This window comes from Geotrypetes seraphini, chromosome 4, assembly GCF_902459505.1.
Source record: "Geotrypetes seraphini chromosome 4, aGeoSer1.1, whole genome shotgun sequence".
Lineage (NCBI taxonomy): Eukaryota > Metazoa > Chordata > Amphibia > Gymnophiona > Dermophiidae > Geotrypetes > Geotrypetes seraphini.
This window is the reverse complement of record NC_047087.1, coordinates 254,420,515-254,437,866: the sequence shown is the minus strand read 5'-3', so window position 1 is coordinate 254,437,866 and position 17,352 is coordinate 254,420,515. Positions and strand designations below refer to the sequence as shown.

Sequence of the window (17,352 nt, the reverse complement as noted above, 5' to 3'; positions counted from 1 at the left end):
TCATTGGAAATTATCACAGAGAGAGCCACCTTAATTGTGACATTGGCCTTAGAATTTGACCGCGATCTAATTCTGCGTTCTTATTACAGGCACATGAATGATACCTTCATTGGCTCAACAATTAGGTTGTTTCCTGATATGTCTAAAGAGACACAAAAATGAAGAAAATACATTTTGGTCTACAGACCATGGATCATGGCACTAGGTGCTTCTTTCATTTTGAAATTTCCCTCGAAATGTTGTGTCTCATTTTCTTTTTTTTTGAGCCTAAGTAATTACTGGAATTCATTGTGGATAAAGAAGGATGGGGGGAGTAGTTATTGGTTCATTGGCTGTACCATCAATCTAACTGACTGGCTGTTTGGGATTTAAAACAACTTCTCCTATTCTGTCCTATTAATCATTTACTTATATCTAGATTATTATTCTTTGTTCTTGGATCTTAATTATGTGGACTAAATAACTAAATAATTTTCCTTTGTATTATTCTATAAGTTATTAATTGTCTGTTTAATTTGTATCTAATCCTCATGCAAGTGATTTAACTTGTATAATTATTATTATAATTCGCAATAAATAAAATAATTAAAAAAATAGAAATGCCTTAAAAGCAATTATTTTGACGTTAACGTATTTTGCTAGTGGTCCATGAAAACATTTCTAAATGTTTAGCAATGCCTTGGTAGATAAGAGAGCCATTATTAGCTGCATAATTCTTTGTTCATCTAAATAGCAGGTACATGCCACCCATTAAAAGTTAACCAATGAAGAAAAGCCCAGACCAATCTTGTTTATCAATAAAATTACCTTTCCATTTAAAGCATTCATGGCATCAACTGCATCTTCTCGACTATTAAAATGGACAAATGCATAATCTCTGATTTTCTTCACTCGTTCAACTGCAGCTAAAAAATACAGTGAAAAATATGGATTTCAAAAAGATTTTATTGTTACAGAGTGAGGTTACTCCACCGTGTTCAAGAAAAAAACATTGCAGGAATCTGAAACAGTGATATATTCAATATTTTGGATTTTTCATCTTTTTGCGCCCTGAAAGTTAGAAAGCAATTGAACAGAAAGTAACTAACACACAGTACTTGTAGACCAGTGGTCTCAAACCCGCGGCCCACAGGCCGCATGCTGCCCTCCAGGTGCTATTTTGCGGCCCGCAGTCTGGACACGATGATCAACTGCTCCCTTGCTGCAGCTGATTGTTCCGGTCAAAGCTGCGGCCGGCGGTGGCTCCTCGCACCATCCACACCAGCATTTCTCTTCCCCCTTTCCTTCCTTGTGGAGCAGCAGCGTGTCTGGCCGGCTCCCTTGTTCAGTCGATCTTTCCGTTCAAAGCTGCGGGTGGTGGCTCCTCGTGCTATCCATTCCTGCATCGGAAGCCTCTCTGATGTCACAACATTAGAGAGGCTTCTGATGCAGGCGCGGATCTCGCGAGGAGCTGCCAACCGCGGCTATGAACGGAACGATTGACTGAGCAAGGGAGCTGGCTAGATACGCTGCTGCTCCACAAGGAAGGGGAGGGGAAAGAGAAATGCTTCTGCTGCATAGGAAAGGGGGACCCTAGGGAAATTCTGCTGCTACTGCTGCTGCACAGGAAAAGGGAGAGGGAGGGAAAGGGGAAGAGAAATGCCTCTGCTGCACAGGAAAGGGGGAAGGGAAATGCTGCTTCTGTTGCTGCTGCACCCAATTGGGGAAAGAGAGGGAAGGAAATAGAAGGAAGACAAGGGAGAGGATAGGAACAAGTTCATGGGAGGGAGGGAAGGAAAGGAGATACCAGACCGGGGAGGGAGAGATGCCAGGGCATGGGGGGGAGGGAAGGAGACAGATGCCAGACCAGGGGAAAGGAAGGAGGGAGGGAGAGAAAGGAAGGAAAGAGATGTCAGACCATGGAAATAGGACGGAAGAAGAGAGAGATAGGAAGGGAAGGTAAGACATGGAAACTTAGATTTTGAAGAGAAAGCACAAAAATTGAATATTAAGTTAATGCCAAAGATGGATGCAAGGCAGAAAGTGAAGATGGAGAGAAAAACAGTCAAAGGACAAGAAGGCCCTGGAAACATAGTTAAAAGCACAGAAAAATAAAGTCACCAGCCTGCAAAGGTAGGGAAAATGATTTTATTTTCAATATAATGATTGAAATGTGTCAGTTTTGAGAAAGAAAGATATTAAACTTTAAATGTGAGGGCTGCAGAAAAAATAGAGTACTTGGAGGGCCGCAGAAAAAATAGTTAATGTCTTATTAAAGAAATCACAATTTTGCATAAGGTAAAATTCTTTATAGTTTACTAGTCTTTAGGCCCGTTACATTAACGGGTGCTAGAATAGATGTGTGTCTTTGTGTTTCTTTTTTTCATTTTCTCTCCTTGGCTGCTTTCTGTCTGTCTTTCTTTCTGTCTCTCTCCCTCCTGCTGTCTGTCTTTCTTTCTGCGTCTCTCTTTCCTCGACTGTCCAGCCCTTCTCCCTTCATTTTACCTTCCCCCTGCCCAGCAGCACCTGTTCTTTGCTTCCCCTGTTCAGCAGTAGGGCTCCCTTCCTGTTACCCCCCCAGCCTGTTACATTAATGGGTGCTAGAGTAATGTCTGTCTGTCTGTTGTTGTTTTTTTATTTGTCTCTCTCTCCTTGGACGCTGTTTGTAATTCTTTCTGTCTTTCTCCCTGGCCCCCTGTCTGTCTATCTTTATTTCTAACTCTATCCTCTTCCCTCACATGTGCCCATTTTTCTTTCTCCTCCCCACTTCTGTTCAAGTCTGCTCCCCTTATCCCTCAGACTTCCATTCAGCAGCTGTCCCTCCTCTCCCCCACACTTTCATTCATTGTCTGTCTCCCTCTCTCTACCCCTTCTATCTACTCTATCTACTATTCACCTCTGTCTTGCCTCTTCCATTCACTGCCCTCTCTTCTCTTTCCATCCAGTGTCTGCCCTCTCTCTCTCTCTCCGTTTCATATGGCATCTCCTCTTTCCTTTGCCCCTTCCTTTTCCCTTGGTCTGGCATACCTTCCTCCTTCCATGCCCTGCCATCTCTTCTTCCCTTCCCCTCTGTTACCTTAGAAGAGTAATAAATCTTGTTTCATTGTGCTCTGGCTTGCCTCAGACCTGCAATTACCTCAAGGTGACATCACATGCTGCCGGTTACTTCAACAGCGATAGTGCAAGGTGCTTGCTTGGATTAGTAAGAAGCCAGGCCTTAACCGCAGCTGGCAGTGCTGATGGGGGTGGAGGGTTTTCAAAGGTTCAGTGGCGGCGGTGCTGGGGGGTTTTGAAAAGCCGTCGGTCGTGAAGTATGCCGCCTGCATACTTCATGGCCGTCGGCTTTTCACAACTTTAAAACTTAGCGGCGTAGTCTTTTGACTTCCCTACCTGCCTTCCTGCGTTCTGGCCGTCTCCCGCCGGCTCCTCTCACGACCGCCGCCTGCATCGGAAGCCTTCTCCAACGCAGGTGTGTCTCACCCTTACCGCGCTATCTGCCTGCCCCGGAAGTGTTATTTTTAGTTGTTTCCTTCTGCCTCCGGCTGGCCGGACCCTTCCCTTCATGCTGGGGTGGAGTTTGTTTCGGCAACAGATCTTTGGCGCTGCAGTGGAGGCACGCTGGCCTGCTCTGGTGTTGGCCGGCTAGTGCAATTGCTGATGGAGTCTTCTGCTCATCCCTGGTGACATAGTAAGCGCGCATGCGCACTCGTGCCGCCGCAACAGATCAGGGAACACGCGGCACGAGCGCGCATGCGCGCTTAGCGTTTTATTATATATGATTACCTTGTAGTTCAAGGCAGATTACATAAGAGGTTATCTGGACATTTCCAGAAGTGGTACAGAGTTGAGCGGGTTACTTCGGGGTGGGGAGGGGGGTTGAAATGCTTCCTGGGGTGCTGATTTGTCTAGATGGGTTTCATGAATAGCAAGGTTTTTATTTATTTTCTGAAAGTTTTGTAGTCTGGTGTCATGATCAGTAGATTGGATAGTTGGCAGTCTAGTTTCGCTGCCTGCGTGGCCAGAAGGCCATCGTACATTTTTGTGCGTTTGATGCCTCTGATTGGGGGGTGCGTGAATGGTGTCTAGGTTCTCCTGTGCCTGGTTGTGGTAGTTCGGATAAGGCGGTTGTTCAAGTAGGTTGGGCTGTCTCTATTCATGGCTTTAAATAGAAGACAGTTAAATTTGAATAGTATATATCTTAGAGTCATGTAAGAAACAGTAATATGGCATCTACATGTGTAAATATGGATTTGAGATTTTGCTCTCTCCTTTTTACAGTAGCAGCTGAAGGTGAGTTACATTTAGGTACAGTAAGGTTTTTTCTGACCCTAGAGATCTTACGGTCTAAGAACATAAGATTTGCCACTGCTGGGTTAGACCAGTGGTCCATCGTGCCCAGCAGTCTACTCATGCGGCGGCCCTTAGGTCAAAGACCAGTGCCCTATTTGAGTCTAGCCTTACTTGTGTATGTTCTGTTCCAGTGGGAACTTATCCAACCTTGTCTTGAATCCCTGGAGGGTGCTTTCCCCTATAACAGCCTCCGGAAGAGCATTCCAGATTTCTACCACTCTCTGGGTGAAGAAGAACTTTCTTATGTTTGTACGGAATCTTTTCCCTTCTAACTTTAGCGAGTGCCCTCTCGTTCTCTTCACCTTGGAGAGGGTGAACAATCTCTCTTTCCCTTCAATATCTTGAATGTTTCGATCATGTCCCCTCTTAGTCTTCTCTTTTCAAGGGAGAAGAGGCCCAATTTCTCTAGCCTCCCTAGTCCCTTAACCATTTTTGTCGCTCTTCTCTGGACCCTTTCAAGTAGTACTATGTCCTTTTTCATGTACGGCTACCATTGTTGGACACAGTATTTCAGGTGGGGGCATACCATGGCCTGGTATAATGGCATGATAACCTTTTCAGATCTGTTTGTGATCCCCTTCTTAATCATTCCTAGCATTCTGTTTGCCCTTTTTGCCGGATATCCTGTATTCGTGCATATGATTTTTGTTACCGACATGCATCACCTTGCACTTATCCACCTAGAACCTCATTTGCCATTTCGTGGCCCATTCCTCAAGTTGTGGTAGGCTTAAAGCACTTATTGCTTGATACACTCGGATATCCTGTGGTAAAATCCCAATGTGTATGCACAAACCACACACACATAAAAAAAAAAATCCTGAATTTTTCTTGGAGGCATATCTGGGGGCATAGAGTGAGCAAGACAGTATGAATCAGTTAGCGCAGCTACATTAACACTCAATAACTGATTAGCATGTGAGCCAGTATTGCCTACAAACTGGGTGACGGTAAGGGCTCGCACACTAATTTCTGTTAATGGTTGTGCACTAATAGCATAATTAGCACATGACCGTTAAATGGATAATTGGTTATTTTTTAGCTGCAGTAAAAATGGCCTTTACATGCAGAAAAGACCCGTGTTAGGGCACGCTGAGGCCAATTTTTTTTTTTTTTTAACCTCAGTTTAGTAAAAGGACTCTTAAGTTTGTACCTGGTTTATTTGTTTGTACCTGGCATAAAAGACATACATGTGTAAATACCAATTTTATGATGCAGTATTTACATGTGCAGATGCTCCAAGACACGGATTTTGAGGGGGCGTGTTGTGGAGGTAGTCTGAGCAATCCCAAAAACTATACCCTTGGAATATATTCCAGCTAATTTTCCTTTCATTATCATGGCAAAATCTAATAAACTGTAGTCTATAGCAATCAAATAGTATCAATTAATTGCTATTTATGATTGTGAGCCTTCGGGACAGATAGGGTAGTTTTTCTCAAGTACCTAATTTCATTTTAGTTTGATACTTTGTAAACCATTTAGGTCAGTAAAATGCAGGAGCGATATATCAAATCTTAAATAAGCATAAATACCTGCAGTATATTCAGATCTCAAGGGGTGTGATCCTGACATAGTTTGGATCGACACTATTACGAGGACTGTTAAAAACGTTCCAGGACTGATTTTATAAAAATTTATTAAACAATCTTACAACGCATTCCATTGGGTCCCCCTTCAAAATACTCCCCTTCCCTACGTATACACTTTTCCCAATGTCATTTCCACTTCTGGAAACAGTCCTTAAACGCATCTTCAGGAATCGCCAAAAGTTGCTGTGCTGAATTTTGCTTTATGTCTTCAATGGTGTAGAATCATTTTCCTTTCAGTGTGGATTTAAGTTTAGGAAACAAGAAGTCAGCAGGGGCCAATTCAGGAGAGTAAAGTGGTTGGGGAAGAACTGCCATTGCGGTTTTTGTGCAAAATGTGCAAATTTTGATGCATTCAAAACACCTTCTATGACTCATGACATGTTCCCCACAAGCCACTTTCAACCTTTCATAAGTTTCTATATTGGTCTTACCCAATTTAAAACAGAACTTTATGCTGTATTGCTACTCATGAAGGTCACATATGATGAAAAATAGCCAGTCACAAAAACATACTTACAAAAACTGCAGTAGCTTGGAAATGAAAACATATATCCAGAAACGGAAAAAAGGAGGTTGCTCGCCTAGCACATCTCAAAAGAATTTCCCATTGGCGCACAATTCAAACTGTCCTGGAACTTTTTGAACAGACCTTGTATGTAAAGAAAATACACATATATTTCATATAATTTTCCTGTTGGTATTTACATCTGCTTAGGGTCCTCATAATTGTAAGTCAATTGCAATTTTGAACTTGAAGATGAAATGAAGCAGGTGCTTCCAAGGGAAGAATGGAGTAAATGAAGAAATAATTAAAAGAAGATGGAGAAAAAGAAATACATGGAAGGAATCTTAGAAGATTGTTGGGAAAAAATAGGAAGTTTTGGTTAAATAGGACCTTTGGGAAGGTGGAAATTAGATATATGCATTAAAACTCTTGGAAAAGAACAGAATAACAACTTATGCTTTCATTGAAGAATAGTTGCTATTTTAATACATTTTAAATGTAGATGTTGTACCTGGCTTGATGTTATTGAATTCATTCTCAATTGTCTCTTCTGTGGTTGTCAGCATAAGGTTTCGCACATATAGGATCTTAACAGATGACATCGTATCTTCGTCGACTTCAACTTCAGGCTCTGCCCAGTCTACTGCAATTGGATGTCCCCATAACTGAATTCTTCCTATCAAATATGTTTAGAAATGCCAAGTTATTGGTGAGAATTGTTTTATGTTATTTATCTCTTCACTCACATTCACTGGATAATAGAGATGCGCCTTCGTCTGAAATAACACAGGAAATAGGAACACACAGCACATTTTTGTGTGGTTTAATTTTAGTGCATCTATAATGAAACAAATGAATTCTCATGCCTCATATTTACAAAATTGCAGACTCAGTCAAAAAATACTGGAGGGGTAATAAACTCTAAATAGATACCATAGAGTGACTAAAGGAAACAATTTGAAAAAAGAGAAAAAGTCACTGCTTGAAAAATTCACTGTATAAAGATCTAATCATAGGTCTTTGTGCACTAAATCCTAATGCACAGTCTGGTACAAAGAACTCTGCTCAGAGATATGAAGGCATAGTGTTCCGCCTCACCCACCAATCATTGCAGTGTTCAGTGCATAATTGATGTATCCAATTTTTTAAAGTGCTAAACTGTTGTGTTGCTAGCTGCTAAAGCTATGCTTAATTCTTAATAGCAATAGCAAAAATCAAAGAAATTTTGCACTTATCTTTGAAAAATAGCTGGTTCCGACGTGGCACTGTTTCGAGTCTGCGTCAGGGAACCGACACAACAACTAAAGTTATAGACTGGAGGTATAAGCTCTGAAACCAAAAAATATAAAGACATGCTTAATAAATATGCAAGGTGTCTATATATAACATTTCTTAAAAGCTCACTTAACACCATAAAAGCTTATGCATGGTTCTGTCTAGATAGGAGTGCTCACCATAGAATAAGAATTATAAATTTCTGAAGGTATACACAACCCGATTTCTTCCCGGTGTACAAACAGACGACTGAACGCCAAGAGAACAATTTAAAGAGCTGTGTTCGCGCCAAAAATAGCGTGATGATGTCATCGCGCAAAAAATTACACTAGAACTGTCCCGCTTAATGAGATGAAAAAAAAGAGTCAAAAATCAAACAAAAACGCCAATTCCAACGCAAATCTACACTAACTAGCTATCCTGCTCTGTGTATACATGTGCAGATTTGCGTTGGAATTGGCGTTTTTGTTTGATTTTTTTTCATCTCATTAAGCGGGACAGTTCTAGTGTAATTTTTTGCGCGATGACGTCATCATGCTATTTTTGGCGCGAACACAGCTCTTTAAATTGTTCTCTTGGCGTTCAGTCGTCTGTTTATACACCGGGAAGAAATCGGGTTGTGTATACCTTCAGAAATTTATAATTCTTATTCTATGGTGAGCACTCCTATCTAGACAGAACCATGCATAAGCTTTTATGGTGTTAAGTAAGCTTTTAAGAAATGTTATATATAGACACCTTGCATATTTATTAAGCATGTCTTTATATTTTTTGGTTTCAGAGCTTATACCTCCAGTCTATAACTTTAGTTGTTGTGTCGGTTCTCTGACGCAGACTCGAAACAGTGCCACGTCGGAACCAGCTATTTTTCAAAGATAAGTGCAAAATTTCTTTGATTTTTGCTATTGCTATTAAGAATTAAGCATAGCTTTAGCAGCTAGCAACACAACAGTTTAGCACTTTAAAAAATTGGATACATCAATTATGCACTGAACACTGCAATGATTGGTGGGTGAGGCGGAACACTATGCCTTCATATCTCTGAGCAGAGTTCTTTGTACCAGACTGTGCATTAGGATTTAGTGCGCAAAGACCTATGATTAGATCTTTATACAGTGAATTTTTCAAGCAGTGACTTTTTCTCTTTTTTCATATTTACAAAAGTCTTCCTTGAGGAGATGGAGATATGGAAGGCAAGCCTAGGGAGAACCAACTGCCACCTGACTCGGGTCAACCTGCATCATTTTGAAGTATTGCACTGGAGATTTCATTTTCTTCCTTTTGACTTGGCAAGTGAAGAAACATAGAGATGGAGGGGACTGAGGGTGGTGGCAGTGATAGGAGACAATACTAGGGGAAAGGAAGCTTTAGGAAAAGTGTAGGAATTCTTTAATTCATTTTAGGTGTGCCAGGAAATAATTATCTTTTAAAGTTGAGAAGGGACTGTAACAAGTAAAAGACTAATAATAGAACAGGTTCTTGGAGGCTGTAAAAGGGTGACTTGCAATTTATTATTAGAAGTTTATTATTAAGACTTGTTATCTGTCATATCAAGGAGATACCTGAGCAGCTACAATTCTAATGGATAACAGAGAGAGAGAGAGGGTGTATAGGTAGAAATGATAGCAGATGGGATGGGAAGAATTTGGATCTATATAATTTGACAGAAAAGAGTAAAGAGGGTTAGCTAAGGATAGGAAGGCTACATCTCTTTTTTAAAATAAATCTTTATTAATTTTCAAGTAGTAACAGTGCAATACATATGAATCTGAACATATAACAAATCAAGAAAAGCACTTTGAACTTACAGATATTCGAAAGTAATCTTTCCTCCCCCCCTTTACTTAATCAATAATATATATGCAATTATTCTTCCAATAACCCACTCTTATTTAAAGTAGTACTACATTCCCACACTGGATGTGTAAGGAAATCAGACAAAAATTAAAGAGAAATGACAACTATATAGAAGCAATAAAAGATGCCAATGGGCTCCACATCAAGTTAAATACATTACTATGCCCCAACATCTCAGCATTCATTTTTTCATATTTGTAGCTGGAGCATAAGTTCACCCACCAAAAAGGAAATTTAAGGTGATCTCGAAATCATTCTGTAGGCCCTTTAATGCTGGGAGAAGTAATGCAGTTCAGGTACGAAAAAAGGCCTCTTCAAAGAGAGAGGTTTTAAGATGAGTTTTGAATTTCTGTAAGCAAGTTAACAGATGCAAATGGAGAGTTCCAAAGGGTAGGACAGACAAAAGAAAAAAATTGAGTTACGGGTAGTCACATGTGATTTGCCTAAATGATGGAACTACCAGAAGATACTATTGTGAGGAATGAAGGGAGCTAGAGGGCTGGTAAGGTGTCAGGAGCCTTGCCAGAAAGAGTGGAAAGCCTGTGGTTTGAGTCTTAAAAACAAGATCAGGATCTTATATGGAATTCTGTGTGAAATAGGAAGCCAATGCACATGCTTTAATAAGGGGGTGACATGGAGGTGCATTTAGATAAGATGTCTAAATCCAAGCAGAAAACACACAAAAATCCAGTACCAAACATACCCCTTTTCAAAACTGCAAAACGCCAATCTTGTTTTTTCAAAAATGGATGTATTTGTGCTGTGTGCGCCTATCTTTTAGAACCATTTTCATAAAAAAACATGTAAGAAGTGATATAAAATTTATTTATTCAGTTTTCTATACTGTTCTCCCAAGGGAGCTCGGAACGGTTTACATAATTTTATTCAGGTACTCATGCATTTTTTCCCTGTCTGTCTCAGTGGGCTCACAATCTATCTAATGTACCTGGGGCAATGAATGGGGTGATTAAGTGACTTGCCTAGGGTCACAAGAAGCACTGTGGGTTTGAACCCACAACCTCAGGGTGTTGAGACTATAGCTTTAACCACTGCACCACTCTAGAAATCAAGATGTAGTAAAAGTGAGCCAAATATAGGACAATCAAGCCATTGTGACATCACTGATGAGGTTGGCTCTTAGGCACTGGTGGAACGAGGCATTGTGATCTCACAATACCAGCTCTGGTTATCAGAGGCTGAAACTTTTCACACTGTTTATTTATTCCATTTCTATACTGTTCTCCCAAGGGAGCTCAAAACTGTTTACATGAATTTATTCAGGTACTCAAGCATTTTTCTCCTGTCTGTATCGGGGCAAATGGGGAGGATTAAGTGACTTGCCCAGGGTCACATGGAGCAGTGTGGGTTAGAACCTCAGGGTGCTGAGGCTGTAGCTTTAACTACTGCGTCACACTGCACCAGGGCAGTTGCCTATAAAGATTTATGACATCAGATTCAGCCTTGATTCAAAAAAAAAAACACCTGAAAATATTAAAGGAGCAGAAGGAAAGCACCTGGTGGATAAGAAGAAAAACACACCTGGTAAAAGTTTTCTCCTTGCCATTGCTGCGGCTCGGTGACTTTCATACTCCACAAAGGCAAAGCCTCGATTCTTTGACTTATCCGATGCACTGGGGTATACGATGACATCAAGAACTCCATCCGTGACTTTCCTCATCTCTGCTATAATTTCTTCTCTCTTCTTTGACTTGGGTATCCCGCCAACAAATAGACGACAATTATCAACGCTGGCACAAACCCCCAGAAGCCTACCATTTCTGTGAGCAAACAGTTTTGTTTAGAATGGAATCAGCTTAGCTCGCTAAGAAGTGACCAACTATAAGAAAATGCAAGGGGGGAGGGGGTCAATATCCAGCAGCTCAATGCGCTATCTTTATTTGGTTAACTTTACGTGTAGATGCAACAGCATTCAAGTGCTGCTGAATAGGACCTAAAAAAGTTAACTGAATAAAGGTATCTGGCTAAATGTAGGATAGCTTATGCTAGCAACCAGATTTGTCTGGCTAAACTCTAAGGCAGTAGTTCCCAACCCTGTCCTGGAGGACCACCAGGCCAATCGGGTTTTCAGACTAGCCCTAATGAATATGCATGAGAGAGATTTGCATATAATGGAAGTGAACGGCATGCAAATCTACTCCATGCATATTCATTAGGGATAGCCTGAAAACCCGATTGGCTTGGTGGTCCTCCAGGACAGGGTTAGGAACCACTGCTCTAAGGGGCTAATTTTATAACTGTGTACCTCTATGGCAGGGCTAGGGAACTCCGGTCCTCGAGAGCCGTATTCCAGTCGGGTTTTCAGGATTTCCTCAATGAATATGCATGAGATCTATTTGCATGCACTGCTTTCAATGCATATTCATTGGGGAAATCCTGAAAACCCGACTGGAATACGGCTCTCGAGGACTGGAGTTCCCTACCCCTGCTCTATGGATAGGCACCCAGAGCGCACCTTATTATTGTATATTCTGTAGAGAAAAGTAGACGCCTACCAGGGTAACCTGGAATATATGCATTTGTAAACTTATACCAGCCATAGAGCTGGTATAAATGTGTGAATCTATTCTGTAGATTTGCATCTAGGGGGCAATTCTATAAATTAGCACCAAACATTGAATGCCACAAAATGCTACACTTAGGGCTAATTACCTAATGGTACTTAGGCGTTCCAAAATATACGTATGACCTCATATACCAATTCAAAGCAGCTGTTAAGTGTGCCATACAGTATGTGCAACTGATAGTATTTTATAAGTTGTGGCGACACACTCATGCTTCATCCATGTGAACAACCCCCCCTTGCAGTTAAATGCTAAGGGACTTACATGCCAATTTTATAGAACGCTTAACATTTGTGCATGGCATTTAGCAATTTTTGGCACACATTTGATAGGTAAGTGCCAATATTCTATAAACTTGGTGTGCAATTGGTATGTACATTTAGAATCCCCCTTCCCCATTTGCACACATATTTCCTTAAATTCTATAAAAAGTGCTAAAAATCAATACCCACAGACAATAGCACAATTCAAAAATGCTATTCATAAATATGTTCAAATGATTCACTACTTTGTTTTATGTGTTCATAGATCAGTGTGTTACAAGAGGATAACCATGCAGTCAACAGACTAGTGGTTAACTTCAGAATTCTAATCACAGCACCAAAATGTCTAAATATTTCAAAACCTCAAAGTAATTTTTCAGAATAATGCTTAAAATGCACTTACCTTATAATAAAAGGTGAACCTCGGCCTCAACACAGGCTGTTTCACAGAGCTGCTTCGGGGATGCCTGCCGGCTCAGCTGATCTGCTGCAATCAGCTGGGCATTTGTGGCAAGGGAACCCCCTACACGTATGGCAAAATAGGCAGGAAGGATGCCCATTACCTCCTGCCACAGGACCATCCATGAAGCGGTGACACCCCCCCCCCCAAAGCAGCCCAGCAGGAGGGATGCCCACTCCCTCTTGCTGCCACCCTTGCCTCCTGTTGAAGACCGACAGGAGGGATGCCCACTCCCTCCTACTTCCAACTCCCCCTAACCCCCCTGAAGTACCCATCAGGAGGGATGCCCACTCCCTCCTGCTGCTACCCCTTGGAACCCCTGCCATCCTACCAAAGCAGCCTGGTAGGATGGATGCCCACTTCCTCCTGCCGCCACTCCACAAACCGCCCAGAACCCCCAACACCTCATGAACTTTACTCCCCACACTCCTGATTTGTCCCTGATTCCCCCCCCCCCCCACCCTCCTGTACCTCTTAGAAGAAAGTCCAGCCAGAGTAATGCTTACTATCTCTTGCCGGCATGCCTGCCACTGCAAAATGGTGGGTCTTTCCCTTCCTGGGGCATTCTGGGATGCACCAGGGAGAGGCCTAAGGTCCTGATTGGCTCAGATGCCTAAGGTCCCTCTCATAGCAGGGGCATTAGGCACCTGGACCAATAAGAGTCTTAGGCCTCATTCCCGGTGCATCCTGGGAGTGACCTTAGGTATCTGGCTAATTGGAGTCTTAAGCCACTCCCAGTGCATCCCAGGATGCACCAGGAAGGAGGCCTATGATTCTGAAGGGGCCTTAGGCATCTGAGCCAGTCAGGGCCTTGGGACCCTCCCTGGTGCATCCCAGAATATACCAGGAAGATCCACCATTTTGCAGTGGTTGGGTGGCCAGAGGAAATAAGCATCCCTCTGGTCAGACTTTCTTCTACGAGTTATGGGAGTGGGGGTGGGGGGGTGTCAGGGTTGACAGGAGTGCGGGGTGGGAGTCTGCAGGTTTGGGGTGGTATTGGGGTTAAGATTCACGGGGTGTCGGAGGTTCGGGGGTGTCGGGGGGTTTGGGGGGGTCAGCGACAGGAGGGAGTGGGCATCTCTCTTGCCTGGCTGCTTTGGGGGAGGGGTGTATCAGGGGTTCTGGGCGTTGGCAGCAGGAGAGAATGGGCATCCCTCCTGCTGATTTCAATGTATGTGTCGGGGGTCCCCTTCCACAGCCGCTCAGCTGATCACAGAAGGGGTATTTTCCCCCCATCAGCTGAGCCAGCAGGCCTCCTTGAATCATGGCTGATTGGGGATTCCCTTGCCGTGATCAGCTGATGTGTAAGGGATACCTCGATCAGGCAAGTGTGATTCTCCAACCCAGGGGTAGGCAACTCCGGTCCTCGAGGGCCAGAATCCAATCAGGTTTTCAGGATTTCCCCAATGAATATGCATTGAAAGCAGTACATGCAAATAGATCTCATGCATATTCATTGGGGAAATCCTGAAAACCCGATTGGATTCCGGCCCTCAAGGACCAGAGTTGCCCATGTCTGCTCTAATCAGTACCGGTGACATGGGTGCCAGTTAAAGAATCAGGGGTTAGGTGGGGGTTAGGCATCTATCCGTTAGGTCAGACGCGATTCTGTATAGGATGCTTCTCAGCCGCTTCTTAGGCGGGTATTGAGACCGGCATCCTATGCAGAATCTGTCCTAGGTGTTATTGTATAAATGGCGCTGGAGGTCACGTGACGCTATGAGCGAGTGAGGACGTGTTCCCGCTCAGCTCCAAGACCCCATCTCTACCCTCGCGTTTGCCGCCGATATTTGGACCGCACACGGACACTACCTGCCTAGCAACGGGCGCCTGACTGCATGGAACGTTATTTAACACGTTCCCAAGAAGCGGCGCGCATGAAACCAGCGCGCAAAGACAAGGAGCGTGCAAGCCCCGGGGCGGACAAGATGGCGGCCGCATCCGGAACGGCGGTCACAGAATTTTCGGCTGGGGCACTACTGGAATTAAAGGCGGCGGTGGCACAGGTTCTGGCCCCCCAGATGGAAGCGCTAACATCTCAAATGACCAGACTCGAGCAGCTAATGTCTGACACGACGGCCAGAACGTCCGAATTGGAACACTGAGTTTCAGCAGCAGAAGACACCCTAAACTCACATGAACTAGATCTCTCGGCCCTGCAAGAAACGGTTCAACTACAAGCAGCTAAAATAGATGATTTAGAGAACCGTTCGCGCCGAGGGAATCTGCGTTTTATGGGTGTGCCTGAAATAATACCGGACAACCAACTAACTGCTGAGCTGGAGGGCTGGCTGGAGCTGGAATTTCCAGACACTGAATCCCTGGGCCCGCTGTGCCTAGAACGGGCACACCGCCTGGGCCCACGGCCGACCAAGGATTCGAGGCCTCGGGTGGTGATCGTAAAAATCCTCAACTACAGACACAAACTGGAGATCCTGCGACAGTATCGAGCTAAACGTGACACCGTGAAGTTTAGAGATTCTGCAATCCGAATAAGCCAGGATTATTCAGCAGCTCTCACTGAACGCAGGAAAGCCTTCTACCCACTGTGTTCTAAGCTGGAAGAAAACAAGCACCGTTTTCAATTCATCTATCCAGCGGTCCTAAAGATACATCATGAGGGCTCATGGCACGTGTTCACCGAGGCCTTGGCAGCCGCAGACTACATAAACAAGTCTATTCCACCCACATCCGAGCCGCCATAGGCACAGATGAAGAGGTGACGTGATCCACACCAGAAGGCGGATCCTGCTATCGTAATGTTGAATATTACGGAACTGTTATTAGGTTGAAATGATAGGGGCACTGTTAATTTATTGTTTACAAGGGTGGGGATGGGGTCTTGTGAGGCGCCATTCTCGGACCTACCACATATTCCTTCGGGGATATGGTTATCGGAATTTCTGGGGGTAAGGGGGGGAGGGTGATGAAGTGTGGGGAACAGCCTACTGATTGGTTATTGGGGATGTTGCTTATTCATATCTGCCTGATTATTAGCTGCTACGGGGACATAATGGTTCACCTGGGTGAGGCTGGGCACCTGGGTGTTGATCACTTGCGGCTGGACGGTTCAGGCTGTTGGTGCTTTGACCCTGGGTGACCACTCTCTCCGTATCCTGTCATGGAATGTGTCTGGGATAACATCACCAATTAAGCGTACAAAGCTCTTGAGACAGATAAAACATCATAGGGCTGATTTAGCATGCCTCCAGGAGACTAAATTGACCCGGGAAGAACACCAAAAACTACAAAGAGGATGGGTGGGATCAGTTTATTCAGCTTCATCTTCTGGGAAAAGAGCCGGGACATGTCTGCTAATACGCAAGGGATTACACTGCTCAGTGACGTCACTTGCTGAAGATCTTGAGGGTAGATATTTACTCTTAAAGATATCTATGCAGGGCACAGATTTCCGGCTGCTGATTGTCTATGGGCCAAACACGTACTCCCAAGTATTTTTTGATAAATTAGTATCCCTGGGTTTGCAAGACACCACCCTGCCTTTGATAATAGCTGGGGACCTTAATCAAGTGCTAGACACTTCCTTAGATCGTTCCGGTCCCCAAACGTTGACGGTGCCAAATTTAAACAAAGGTATCCCTTTCCTCTGTCAATCATTGGGTTTGGTAGATCCATGGAGACTTCTCCACCCAACAGATCGCGACTACACACACCAATCTCGGGCACACGGATCATTCTCGCGTATAGACTATACGCTAGTTCCGGAACCCTGGTTTGGTCGAGTCACAGAATCTACTATAGGCCCTATGGAGGTATCAGATCACTGTCCAGTTTGGATAGACCTGGCTTGGGGACAGCCTCCTCATGGAGCTAGCCGGTGGAGATTCCCATCCTATCTTCAAGAGGACCCTGACTTTGGGGCCCACCTTCGAACACGTTGGGAGGATTTCTTGACAAATAACGCACAACATCGTACCGAACCGGGTCTATTCTGGGATACTGCAAAATCAGTTCTCAGGGGGGAAATCATCGCTTACGTAGTGGCAAGGAATAAACGCATAGCGGCTGGTATTATAAGCTTGGAAAGAAAATGCACAGCCTTGAAGGCGGACTTTATAAGTACACCAACCGCTGCTTTGAGGGAAGAGCTCCATGTAGCCCAAGTAGCTCTCAATACATTAATACATGACCGTACCAAACGCTCTATTATTTACCGCAAATACAAATTTCATAGGTACGGAAACAAACCAGGCCGGATGCTTGCATCAATAACTAAGAACTGGCAGGACTCCAGATATATTCCCCAAATTAAACATGGTCCCACTACCTATCACACCGCACCAAAAGACATTGCGGATGCATTTTACCAACACTTTTCGACATTCTATGCGATTCCCAGACCATACACTGGCCCTGATGTTCTAGATTATCTAACCGATGCTGGCCTGCCTAGATTTACTGAACATCAACGAGAAACTCTAAATAGACCCCTGCAGGGCCAGGAGATACAAAAAGCCATTAAGACCCT

At 43.6% G+C, this 17,352-nt stretch overlaps 1 protein-coding gene across 2 annotated transcripts in view; it reads right to left on the bottom strand.

The window, feature by feature from the left end:
- The window catches only part of A1CF (APOBEC1 complementation factor), a 100,523-nt gene that overhangs the window by 27,968 nt on the left and 55,203 nt on the right, over window positions 1–17,352 (bottom strand). For both annotated transcript variants that reach the window (XM_033943518.1, XM_033943519.1), the window contains exons 5-7: window positions 11,098–11,336; window positions 6,938–7,102; window positions 808–905 (exon numbers count right to left, since the gene is read on the bottom strand). In XM_033943518.1, the coding sequence (XP_033799409.1) occupies window positions 808–905; window positions 6,938–7,102; window positions 11,098–11,336 (502 nt within the window). The remainder of the gene's footprint in view (window positions 1–807; window positions 906–6,937; window positions 7,103–11,097; window positions 11,337–17,352) is intronic.